This window comes from Gekko japonicus, unplaced genomic scaffold (genome assembly GCF_001447785.1).
Source record: "Gekko japonicus isolate JY-2015 unplaced genomic scaffold, Gekko_japonicus_V1.1 scaffold58, whole genome shotgun sequence".
Lineage (NCBI taxonomy): Eukaryota > Metazoa > Chordata > Lepidosauria > Squamata > Gekkonidae > Gekko > Gekko japonicus.
The window spans coordinates 605966-618368 of NW_015162475.1; the positions used below are offsets into that span (position 1 = coordinate 605966).

At 41.1% G+C, this 12403-nt stretch overlaps 1 protein-coding gene across 1 annotated transcript in view; it reads right to left on the minus strand.

Annotated features, from left to right (window-relative positions):
- BBS9 (Bardet-Biedl syndrome 9) overlaps nucleotides 1–12403 on the minus strand; it is a 303763-nt gene that overhangs the window by 277317 nt on the left and 14043 nt on the right. Inside the window, exons 5-6 of the mRNA XM_015405741.1 lie at nucleotides 752–926; nucleotides 153–234 (exon numbers count right to left, since the gene is read on the minus strand). Of these exons, the coding sequence (XP_015261227.1) occupies nucleotides 153–234; nucleotides 752–926 (257 nt within the window). The remainder of the gene's footprint in view (nucleotides 1–152; nucleotides 235–751; nucleotides 927–12403) is intronic.

The following is a 12403-nucleotide window of genomic DNA, read 5'->3' on the forward strand; positions in this document are numbered from 1 at the left end:
ACAATAAACCCCTTGCTTGTAAAGCAGCTTAAGGGACTGTGCCTATAGATGTCCTTCTTCAACATGGAACTATGTTTTTGACACAAATTGGAATTTAATTTTTTCCTTCTTTAGCATGCCATTGATTGTTCTTATCAACAAGCAGAGCTTACCACAAGCCTTTTTCCAGACCCTAGTTTTTGTTGCTCAGTTTCTTGTCTGGAAGCATCTGTTGCAAATGCAAGCACTTGGTACCTATTACAGAAAAACAACAACCAAGAACAAATAAAACCCCCTAAATGGTTTCTTCCAAGTCATTTCATATTTTAGCTAGGATGTGTGGGGGGGCTGGGGGGTGTAATTATTGTATTAGACTGTCGGGGGGTGGGATGAACTAAAATATGGAAAAGAATCCATTCTTTAAACCTATAAAATGGAATATACTTTCATTGGACTACCAGATTCTAATCTAAACACTAACAAAACTGCTTTACATGAATACCCTAAGAGTACAGAGCAGTATCACACTATGTTAAATTTTCTGAATACCTGGATACATCACTGTCAGAGACAAGATTCAAGGTCTGATCTAGTTAAGCTAATGATCCGCATTTCATATGGTTCATCCCACAAATGTGACTGTTGGTGTTTGATTCAATTAACTGGTAAAAGGCAACAGATTCAATATAACAAGTTGCATGTTTATTTATTTATTTAATTTTATTTATACCCCGCCCTCCCCGCATGCGGGCTCAGCAACATCCATACGTACTTGTAGCTCTCAACCTGCCGACAAGAAGAGACGGTAATGAAGGAATCTGTCCGAGAGCTATAGGTTAATGGACCAGGCAGAAGGAAGCCTGGCAGAAAGCGGCCAAAAGAATAGCTTTCTTGTTCAAACAACATGAGCATTCCATCCATAGACTGTATACAAATCAAATCCCGACCTAAATAAAAAGGAAACAAAGCAGTCTATGTAAGCTATTCAATTCTGCAGAAAGCTGGACCTGGATTGTTATTGAAAGTATATAATTAAGAACTACTGCATTTCTTAAATGCAAACTATGGAATTACTAATAAATCCTTTGATATTTAACTTTCATAGTAAAGCCAACATGACTAAGTAAATCGAAATCATTAGATTTAGCAAACCATTTCATCATTAGGTCAATGCAGCATTCTGAAACCCTTTTGACTGCAATAGCATGTCACGATCTCCTACAAAGCACCTACCCCTGCCCACCAAAAGTAAAGAGTGGTAATTCTTTTATTTTTAACCAATGACAAAATTCAAAAGCAAAACATTTCTACTAATTAATAATTGTAACAAGGAGAAAATGAAGTGTCAGAGGTGGGGAGTTGGAGGATTTTGTAGGAATCATGGGATATGCTTGCTGAACCCAAAGGTTCCACAGAATCCTAAAAGAAAAACTCTGCCCCAATAGCTGTTACGATATGAATGGCACTGAAGATTTTGAAAAAGTACTTCTTCCTACATGTTTCTCCACCCAAGCAATAATAGAAGTGCAATGAACACTTAAAAGCAACTGCTCACAAAAACTACAAAACTGTTAATAGAACTGTTTTTTGTCAATAATAAAACTCATGAATTTTTGTTATTTTCTCAGCTGAGTTCTAGATACAAACTATCAACTTCTGTTGAATGGCAACATTTGTTGGTATTCTAAATATTGCCCTGTGGCATTAAGTGTCTCAGAAGTTATTACACATATCAATATTACATTAGAATGTTCATTGATTTTTGAGGATGCTTATGTACTTTTAAACTATCTGCTTGCCTCTTGGAGACTAACCGATGGTCAACAAAAAAGGACCCTCTGCCCTTACTACAGCTAAAAGATACATATTACAGCTTTGGAAAGATAAGTGTCCACCTCTAGTAAATCAATGGATAGAGGATCTTAGAACTCTATATTTGAACAAATGGAATACAGATGACAATTGCATATGGATTTATTAAAGTTAGAGTCCCCTGGAACCTTTAAGACCAACAAAGTGTTATTCAAGGTATAAGCTTCCATGCACAAGCACACTTCTTCAGATACGGTGAAACATTATTTCCTCAACCATTACATCTAGGAAGAGAGAGAGGATGTTGTGGGTCAGTCAGGAAAGAAGGACTCCTCAGGAGGATAGGAGTACTGCATAGCCAGCTCTGAAGCAGCAGAAGCCAACAAGCAAGATGAAGAACTGCATGTTTGTCAGAGTCCACAGCTGATGCAGAGCCAACAGTACCTTCCAGCCACTCCAATAGATGAAACCCAGGTAGTAGTTACCAGCCCTCCAGGTTCACCCACACCCTTTGAGCGCTGGAGATGAAGATGTAGAATGGAGCTCCAGAAAAGGAGACAAAGCACATGTCTCCTGGCCCAACACCAGCTGCTTGCTGATGAGTAGCTGCAGGATTACTCCCAAGCAGTTGGCTGCAAGTAAGACCTTGCAACAGATGCCTATAAAAGCCAGTCGAGGGAGACTGCTCAGTGTGGAAGCAACAAGTCACCACCTGGTGGACTCTGCAACCACAATGCCTGATTCTGCTCCACTCCAGTGACCTTTGGACCAGCTTTGGACTTGGATATCGGATCTGCTTGCTCCTTTCCTTTCGTACCCTTAGAAGCTCATTTGTTTATGAATATGGAGCAGCAGAAAACACTTATTTCTTATTTTTTAGATGCAAGGGCTAAAAGGATTGAGACAAATTCTGTAATTGCTAGAATGATCTTAGGATCCTTATCCCTGAGTAGAAGAGCCAGGGTTTCCAGAGTACAGGGGGACAATTGATTGAATAAAGGCTTAATACAGTAATCCCTCATAATCTCAAAAAAATTGCATTCAAGCAGGGCATGAAAGGATGTATCCCTGTTAAGGCCACAAGGGCAAATTCTGTCAGTGCAGGGCCTGTTTGCTTATGTATACACCCTTGCACTGCTAGACCCCGCTTTCTGGACCACATTCTGAATTGGACTCTGCTCTCTAGTAACTGACTTTCTAGACTGAATTTTGACTTTGAACTCTGACTCTGCTTGCACCTAGACTTTGACCAGGGGGGGCAGGGCTAGCTGCCAGGAAGGGCCAGCCAGAAACAAGATGCGTAAGTAACTTGGCGATTATGGCTGAGATTGGATTAAGGTGGTTGTTAAGGTATGTGAATGGTGGTAAATTAGCTTACAAATACAAGAGTTAACAAAAAAATATGAGAACTAAGTTTTGAGTCCAGTGGCACCTTCAAGACCAACAAAGTTCAATTCTGGGCACAAGCAAAAACCGAGAGACTCAGCAGGGACTTATTGTTAGATACCTGGAAAGCTTTTATAGAAACCTATGTGTAGACCGGCCATCAATGTTGTTATATTTTTGTATCTTTATGTGTAACTTTTTAATGCTATTTAGTTGCTGGATTTTGAGGGGGACGTCCCCCCTTGTTGTTTCTTCCATTTTTTTCAAGAAAGAAATTTTATTTATTTTATTAAATTTATACCCGGCCCTCCCCTGGCAAGGGTCAAAATAGAACCAGTCAATTGGATTTATACCCCCCCCCCCCTTTTCGAACCTTGTTGGTCTCTAAGGTGAATCTAGCTGTTCTACTGCACACCAACATGGCTATCCTCCAGAAAAAAAAATCTTCAACGTTACTGAATATCCCATATATGCAACTTTGATAGCAAACACCCGATGAAGCATGACAAACAAAATACTAAAAGACATTCCATTTGAAATACAAAAGCGGAGGAGTCAGTATAAAAATCTAACTGCTTTTCTACGCAAACAATCCATTCCCTACATATGGATATTTCCAGAAGGACTTATCTTCAACTACAAGAATAAGAAAGAGAAGACTGACTCTGTACAAAAAGCAAAGGCCTTTGTGGAGAAACATCAAACAACAGCCAAAGAAAAAGGGAAAACAGAGGACACTAAACAAACTGAAGAAGAAAGTGAACATGAATCGGGAGATGGTGGAAGTACAACTGACAAATCCTCAGAGGACTCTGATGATGATAAAGGAGAAGCCGCTCCAAAACTCCTCAAAGTTAGACTGACCTATGACAAGAGTAAACACAAGAAAAACAAGAAATATGCAAAATAATACGTCGTTTAACTCTGAAAGGCTTTTATCCGTTTGTTATATGAGAAACTGGCTTACATCTATTTTGGCTAAATATGCTTGCTTTAGTTTGATTCTATATTAATCTTAAACAGTTATATTCCTCTTATATTTTTTAATTTACTTTAAGGTTGGGAAATACAATAAGCTATTTATATCATTATGAAATACGGTCCTTCCTTTAGCTTTATATTTTAGTCTTAACCCCTTCTTCCCTTTCCTTGTAGTTTGTGTAGTTGAAAAGCAATTTAAAAAACATTTAAAAAATAAAACAAAATCCTAAGAAGCATGGCACTAAGATTAAGGTTCTGCAAATTAACATTTATTAGTAGATATTAGCAGCCTGCATTGACTGGCTTGTTCAAATCTATATGCAAAATGCAATCCCACAGCTACAATATTTCTTTTCTACAACTTGGATGAAAGCCAGGCCAAAAAGGACCAAGATAATCAGTTGCTCTAGAAATGCCTGGAGGTGCATGGTCATCACCTTCTCTAAGAACTTGCCCCAAAATGGCAGATTCAGCAATGACCTGAAGTTCCTCAAGTCAGCTGGATCTAGGGTTGCTATTCCCCCAATGGGGATAGGGTTTTCCCACTTTCACTGCTGGCCAGCTGACCAGTGGGGGAGCCTTGCCCCCAAAGAGCCCTGTTGCACCCAACATGCCCAGCACAATGACATCACGTCATGCGAGGGATGCTCTAGCATTTGGGTAAAAACTCTATGGTGACCACAGAGTTTTTAACCCAAATGCTAGAGTGTCCCCTGAACGACATGCCCGGCCCAATGATGTCACTTCCACCAGAAGACCTTGGGAGCCAGGCTGGAGCCCCCCACTAGGACACAGGTAAGACCTGGCAACCCTAGCTAGAACATCCAAAGTTGATTTTTTTTCCCCGCAATAAAGGCCTAATAACAGCCTTTCAATATTGGAAAGGTTTCTACCAAGAGATTACATGTCTATATGAACATATTAAAAATTATGGGTTTTTAACTCTTGGGGCTAAAAGTATACTCACTTTCCTTTTTTCAAACTCTATCACATGCTTTAAAATACACCCTTATTTTCTACATTATACCAGAGGAGCACAATTATTTATAAACTCAGATTAAAAAGTCTAGAATTTCCTTCCTTGGGACAATCACAACTGTACCAAAATCCAGTCAGTCATACCATATAATCACTGTCAACCACAGATAGTACGAACAGGAAAGAAACACGTCCGTTACACCTGTGATATTTTAAATTGATTTTTTTAAAAAAATACCTGACATAAAACAAAATTATAGTTCGCTTATAATTTCTTAGCAAGTTTTGAATTCTCTATATAATCTTGTGTCTGAATATATTAACCAAATTTTCTCAGCTTTATGGGAGAATCATACTTCAACTGTAGAAATATAATAATACTGAGAGGAATAAGATGTAGTTCTAAGTAAACCTCAGTTAGTACATCAAACTTTACCAATTGAAATAAAACTGTCTTTTTAGAAAGAAAAAACCATCTCTCTTATTAAACATGAGGTACATTATCTCAAGGTGTAAAAGTTCTTTTATTCTTTTACTGACTGCTGATCGGAAACACATTTTCAATATACCAAAAACTTTAATAAAAAGAGCTAGCAGCTGGAGTTAACAAAATCGTAAATCAACATATTAAAAAGTATTTCCATCACTTTTTAAAAGAATCCTGTTTCTCTTATTAAACATGAAACAGAATGAAACAGCACATTAATCATGACATTCAAAGGAAGTCAGCTAACCAATGAAAATTAATCTTTCATATTAGCTGTATTTTTAAATGATCTACAGTATAGAAGTATTAGATACACAGTACCAAAAACTGTCATTCCATATCAACTACCAAAAATCTGCCAAAATATCATTTTTGCATTTTTCTATAACTTACAAACATAAAAGCCATATATATTTTATCATTAGACCGTAAATCTCCAGCTGTAAATTTCACTAACAACTTAATTTTGATCATTTGTTCCCATCACAACATATTTATGAAATGTTGAAGTTTGTTTCAGATTTCCATGCAGTGGTAATTTTAGACTTTCCTATTGCTTTTGTAGTAAAGCTCATCCATCCTTTTAGAAAATGAAAACTCTTCAGTTTAAGTCAATGAGCAAATGCTTCCCATTACTAAATTCAATAATTTTAAACAGAATTATAGGTTTAACATGTAGAATTTTAAAGCCTTTTCTGAATGTCAATTGTTTTTGAGCTAGGACTTTCCTTAGGTTCATGAGACATGTTTTTTAAATTATGGAGCAGGATATGTGGCTTCTGTTCAGTCTAGATTTTATTGTTTATAACATTAGAAACAGTTCATTTCATATGGTATATATATATATATATGTATGCTACTATAGCCAATTGTTAAAATGTGAAACCCCTTTATGGTTATTATTTAATACATATTTATCTAGTCTAAAAGAACAAGCAAACAATAAAATCCTTTATTTATTTATAATAGTTTCTCTAACATTCTGGGAATTTACACTGATTAGCATTCATGGCTGAAGTGAACTTTTGCTGGTCTGCTTCAATTCCACTCCTGACTCAGTAATGGATCACATGAAATGAGTCTAGTAACATTTATTCAAAAAGTAGTCCATGGAAATCTGTAAGATACTTTTATACTAATACTACTATTATACAAATCACACTATTAGCTTAGACTAACATTGTTATAACTGGGGGTTCTATTTTACCTTCTACAAAATGTCTACACAAGATTAAAAATTAAAACCTTCACTCCCTCTCATAAATTTAGAATTTTGTGACACTCAATAAATCTGTTTGACAAGGGATTGGGATAAACAAAAAGCTTCACTCAGTTTACAGAAATTCAGTGTCATGAGATGTGATGATGTCCACTGATTTAGAATACTTATAAAAAGGATTCCGCAAATTCATAAAGGATGCAATTATCAATGGATATTAGTCATGACAGTGAATACAGAGTTCACATTCGGGGATGAAGAGAGCTGGAAATAAAGTTTTCCCACAGATTTCCCTGGCTTAATCTCATCCAGAAGCCCAAAACCTATCTTCAAATGATAGGAATTCAGCCCTAAAATATATGTGTATCGATCAGGAATCTTAGGTGGTCTTTAGAAGGGATTAGATTAACTAATGGAGAATCAGTCCTTCTTTTCTGAAACAGGTAGTAGGGTCCCCCCCTAAAGAAATATTAAATTCTCTGCTTGGAAGATTGATAGACAGAGTTTGGTCTCTATATCCTGAAGTGCTCATGATTCTCCTAGCCCTCAGCTACCCAGCTTCCTCACCAACATGCGCATTTCCCTAGGCTTTGTGTGAGGGTTTTTTCCTCCTTAATTTGTGTTCTAGTCCTTCCATCTATTGCTTCTGTGCCTCTCCCACCTGAGAATGTGCTACAAGGAAGGTTACTTGACCTGCACCTCAAACCCATAAGTGTCCCTTATTGCAAACTTGACTTTGATTATTTTGAAGGAACCGTAGAAATCTTTCACAAGCCCAAATCCAACTTTCTAGAGACTCATAAGTACCTTGTTAGTTGTGTGGTTAAGCTAGTTAGTGAATCATTATGTAATTAGTGGCACATACCCCTAAGTAACATTTAACCCTTTTTATTTTCCCTGCGTTATTCATAGACATTACAGTTTAAGATACTTTGCTATAGCACAGACAGCAGCTTATAAAACTAAAATAAAGCTAATCATTCGTACAAAATTAAATCATCATATTTAGTTCACAGTGCTTCCTTTGGCCTTTTGTTTTAAGCATGAGCAAAATGAATAGGGGTTTTGTACTTGAGTTTTTAAAATGGAGTCTTCCAAACACAAGGCCAGAAATTCCCTTTTCCAAAAGCTTACTTCAGGCTTTTCCAGTGACATATTTATAAAGTGAAAACATAGTACATAGAGTTTGCTGCAGATCAGATGGAATCACTTAGATTGTACCACAGAATGTCAAGAACCTCTGCTATAAGTGGCGTTTACGTTTAAAAGATCTGCATCTCTCAAACACAGTTTCTAGGAATAAGGCCCTAACTGCCTTAAAAATATTTGGAGATATAGTACGCTAATGGTTCTCTTTAGTTTTAATGACTTCTCCTTAACAGCACACACTATATAGTAACAAGGAATAAATACTATATTGGCACTCAGGCAGAGCTCGCATTCCCATGTTCTTGAAGTAACTGCACCAGATATTTCACTTGTGTCAAAGCAAAACATCCTTCCTGACAAAACTGTTTCCAAACATTCATACACCTGTCCTGGGTTTATGAGTGTTCACGTGTATGTTGCATGTTCGTGTGCTTGTACAGTGTGTTCTCCTTCTTCATGTCACGACTCAAAGTTAGAAAAGTCCAGCCTCCCAAGTTACCAGTGACATGGGAGACACTAGTAAAGGCTGCCTTTGAACATGTGCAAAGGGCAGTTTCCCAATAATTCCAACCCATCCCTTGTGTGAGCAATGAGGAGAACTTTGAATCACAGTTTGCTCTGTTAGACAGGGAAAACGTTATTTCTACAATTTAAGCCAGGGCACAAGACAGGGAAAATACCTACCCAGGCTGGAAAATTGGGTTAAAACAAAATGAATTTCAACAGGGGATAAATGTAAAGTTTTATTTATTTTTATTGTATTTATTTTGGATTTATATCCCGCCCTTCCAAACGGCTCAGGGCGGCTAACATACAGCTAATGCCAGATTAAATAGATAAAATATAATAAAACAGAGTTAAACATCCACAATAAAATCCCATAGACAATATTTAAGGTGCTCTGATGTTATCCTATATGAGATATAATATAATAAATCCCCAAGATGGACAGTAATCCCAATTCGACGGCCAGCTTTATTAAGTAACGAGGACTCCAGCGATGATGTTCTACCCGCTTCCGCCAGGCGACGCATACCCCCCCATAATAGGGGTAAATGGTGGAACAGTACCATGGTGGTGGAATAGTGGCGGCAGCAGCTCCTACTCAAAAGCCTGGCGGAAGAGCTCCGTCTTGCAGGTCCTGCGGAACTGCACAAGGTCCCGCAGGGCCCGGATCTCCTTTGGGAGCTCGTTCCACCAGGTAGGAGCCGCCACAGAAAACGGTCCTTAGGTAAGCCGGACCCCGGCCATTCAAGGCTTTAAAGGTAAGGACCAGCACTTTGAAGCGAATCCGGTATGCTATCGGCAGCCAGTGCAGCGCTTGCAGCGCAGGCCGGATGTGGTCTCGCCTAGAGAGGCCCATCAACAGCCTGGATGCAGCATTCTGCACTAGCATATTGATGACACCCGAGCCCACACCTCTGGGCAATCTGGGCGAGGGGGGCGCATATAGATATTGAACAACATAGGGGACAACACAGCTCCCTGGGGCACCCCACACTCAAGGGGATGCCTTTGGAACCGCTGGTCCCCAATCGCCACCCTCTGTCCCTGACCTTGGAGAAAAGAGGCAAACCACTGGAGAGCAAGCCCCTGAATCCCCACGTCAGCGAGGCGGCGGGCCAGCAACTGGTGGTCGACTGTATCAAACGCAGCCGACAGATCTAACAGCACCAGTGCCGCCACGCTACCTCGATCCAGATGCCTACGGAGATAGTCAGTCAGAGCGACCAGCACCGTTTCCATCCAGCGGCCCAGGCGAAAGCTGGACTGGAAGGGATCGGACTTATTGACAATCTCCCACAGTGCACCTCGAAACCCCTCATGGCCTGCTTTAATGAGCCAGGAGGGGCACGGATCAAGGTCGCATGTGGTTGGGTGCACTGATACGAGCAACCTGTCAGCTTCCTCCAGGCTGAGTGGGTCAAAACACACTAAACCCAGCACCAAAGACGTGCAAGGGGCCTCGAATTCCCTAACTGTTTCAATTGTGGCGGGGAGGTTGCAGCGGACAGCCAAGACTTTATCTGCGAAATAGCTTGCAAATGCCTCACAGCCTAAGTCCAATTCCCTAGCGTTTTGCCTGCCCTGAGGCAGAGCTGTCAAGGACCGAATTACACTAAATAATTGGGCCGGGCATGAGCTAGCAGATGCAATCGAGGACGCATAGAAATCTCTCTTTGCAGCCTTGACTGCCATCTCATAGGATCTCATAAACGTCCTATAAGATGTTATTGACACTTCGTCGCGAGCACGGCACCACCGTCTCTCTAGCCGTCTCAGTTCTCACTTCAGCAGCCGCAACTCTTGGGTATACCAGGGTGCTCGCCTATCACGAGTGTGGAGAGGGTGCCTGGGAGCAATCCTGTCGATGGCTGAGGAGAGTCAGCAGTTCCAATCCTCCACCAGCTCATCTAACAAACCACCAGGGGGCCTCGGATCTCGCAGAGCCAGCTGGAGCCGCATCGGGTCCATTTGGCTCTGTGGGCAAGTCAAAATCAGCTCGCCACCTAAACAGGGTCGGGGTGGAACATTCAGACGGGCCCTCAGGGCATGGTGGTCCAACATAGCACTGCCAGGGCAGTGATCCGGTCCACCATCACTCCTGCCGCAAACATCAAATCGAGCATGTGACTGGCTCGATGTGTGGGAGCCAAGACGAACTGAGAGAGTCCCAGTGCCGCCATGGAGGACACTAGATCCACAGCTCGGCTGGAGGTCGCGTCCTCAGCATGGACGTTGAAGTCACCCTTTCTTACAGGCCCAGGGAAATGCTGATTGCCACTTTGGGGTCAGGAAGCAATTGTTCTCCAGGCCAGTTTGGCCAGGGAACCTGGAGGATGTGGGGGGGGGGTTGCCCTCTTCTGGGCACAGAGCAGGGGTCACTGTGGGTATGGTGGGGTATTTGTGAATTCCCTGCATCGTGCAGGGGGCTGGACTAGATAACCCAGGAGGTCCCTTCCAACTCTATGATCTAAGATCTAAGGAAAATAACAGAAAAGTATAACACTAAGCCGGAATTAACAATGCCGAACATTTACCTCCAACGACTCCTACCCCAAAGATGACCGTGGAACAAATGCACATCCTAACCCCCACTTGCGCATCCTAACTTGCACATCCTCATGCCCACTTGCTCCATGCAGGGGAATATGACCTCCAGCATTTGAACAAAGGCTAACGGATGTTACCAATCTTTTAACCCTTCGTGCCTTTGCTGGCGGGAAGACTCTCACCCACTGCAAATTTAGGAACTCAGCCGCACATGGGAAGGTGAACCCCAATCTCCCAATCAACCCAGAGGACACATCCCACACGTCTCAGTACCCAGATCATGTTTTACAACACCTATCCATCTTGTCCTTCCTGGCAGGTACAATAAATGGTCATCCCTCTGCAGGAACGCATCTCTGCTCTGCTGACCTCATGGTGTATTTTATGGCGCTCTTCCCTGGGAACATAGACCGCTGTCAGGATCTCAGAAGACCCCTAGTGAGCTTTAAAGTACCTTGCACCTCTGAATCATACTGCAAAATACTATAACACCACAAACTCTACTACAGGGCCACCTGCATTGAACTCAACAGCTATCTACTGCAACAGACACAACCAGTTAGTTCAATTAGCTATGAACGAGCCACCACCCAGGTGCAAGAAGTACTTGATGCTTCAAATGGCTGCAGTACTTTGTATACAGAGTAGTCTATGCACAGGACTTCTGCCACAACAGATCAGAATTTAGGGCATTTCTCATCTTAGCTCAACAGTAATACATTTAATTAAATGTATTTTTCAGGAGGAAAGCTTGAAATCCTAATTGGACTGGGAATACGTTATGATAGGGATTTTTCCCCCATAAAGAACAATTCATTTAGTGGCCAGAGAACAAATATGGCTTTTAAAAAAAAAAAACAGCAAAAAAGGCAACTACATTCAATGCACTGATTTGGTGGATTTAAAAGGGACACAGTTCATGCAAGGCTAAGCTACTCCTCTGTCCAGCTAATTTTACACAGGCCTGCTAGCATCCTAGCCATTTCTTGAACTGAATCCTGGTGACAAAGCTGCACCTTTCATACAAAGGACATGGCAAGGTGCAAGAATGAATAGCAAAAAAGAATCCTTAGGACCCAAGAGATAGCCAAGAGGTGGAAATACGGCAAAGGTCCATCTAGAAGGGACAGGTGGGACTGGAGGATGAAGTAAACGAGACACACAGGGAGATGGAGATGGTGGTGAACAGGGTGTCCAAGGACAACCTGAACTCTCCTAGATGGTCTTCTTTTGAGGCAAGCTCTGCTTTCTTTCTGCAGGCAATCCCTTATTGCCCAGTTATGCTTTCTCACCCACTAGGGAACTATTCACTTTTATGAGAAATAAGGCAGACAAAGCTGTGGGAAGCATTTCAGCAG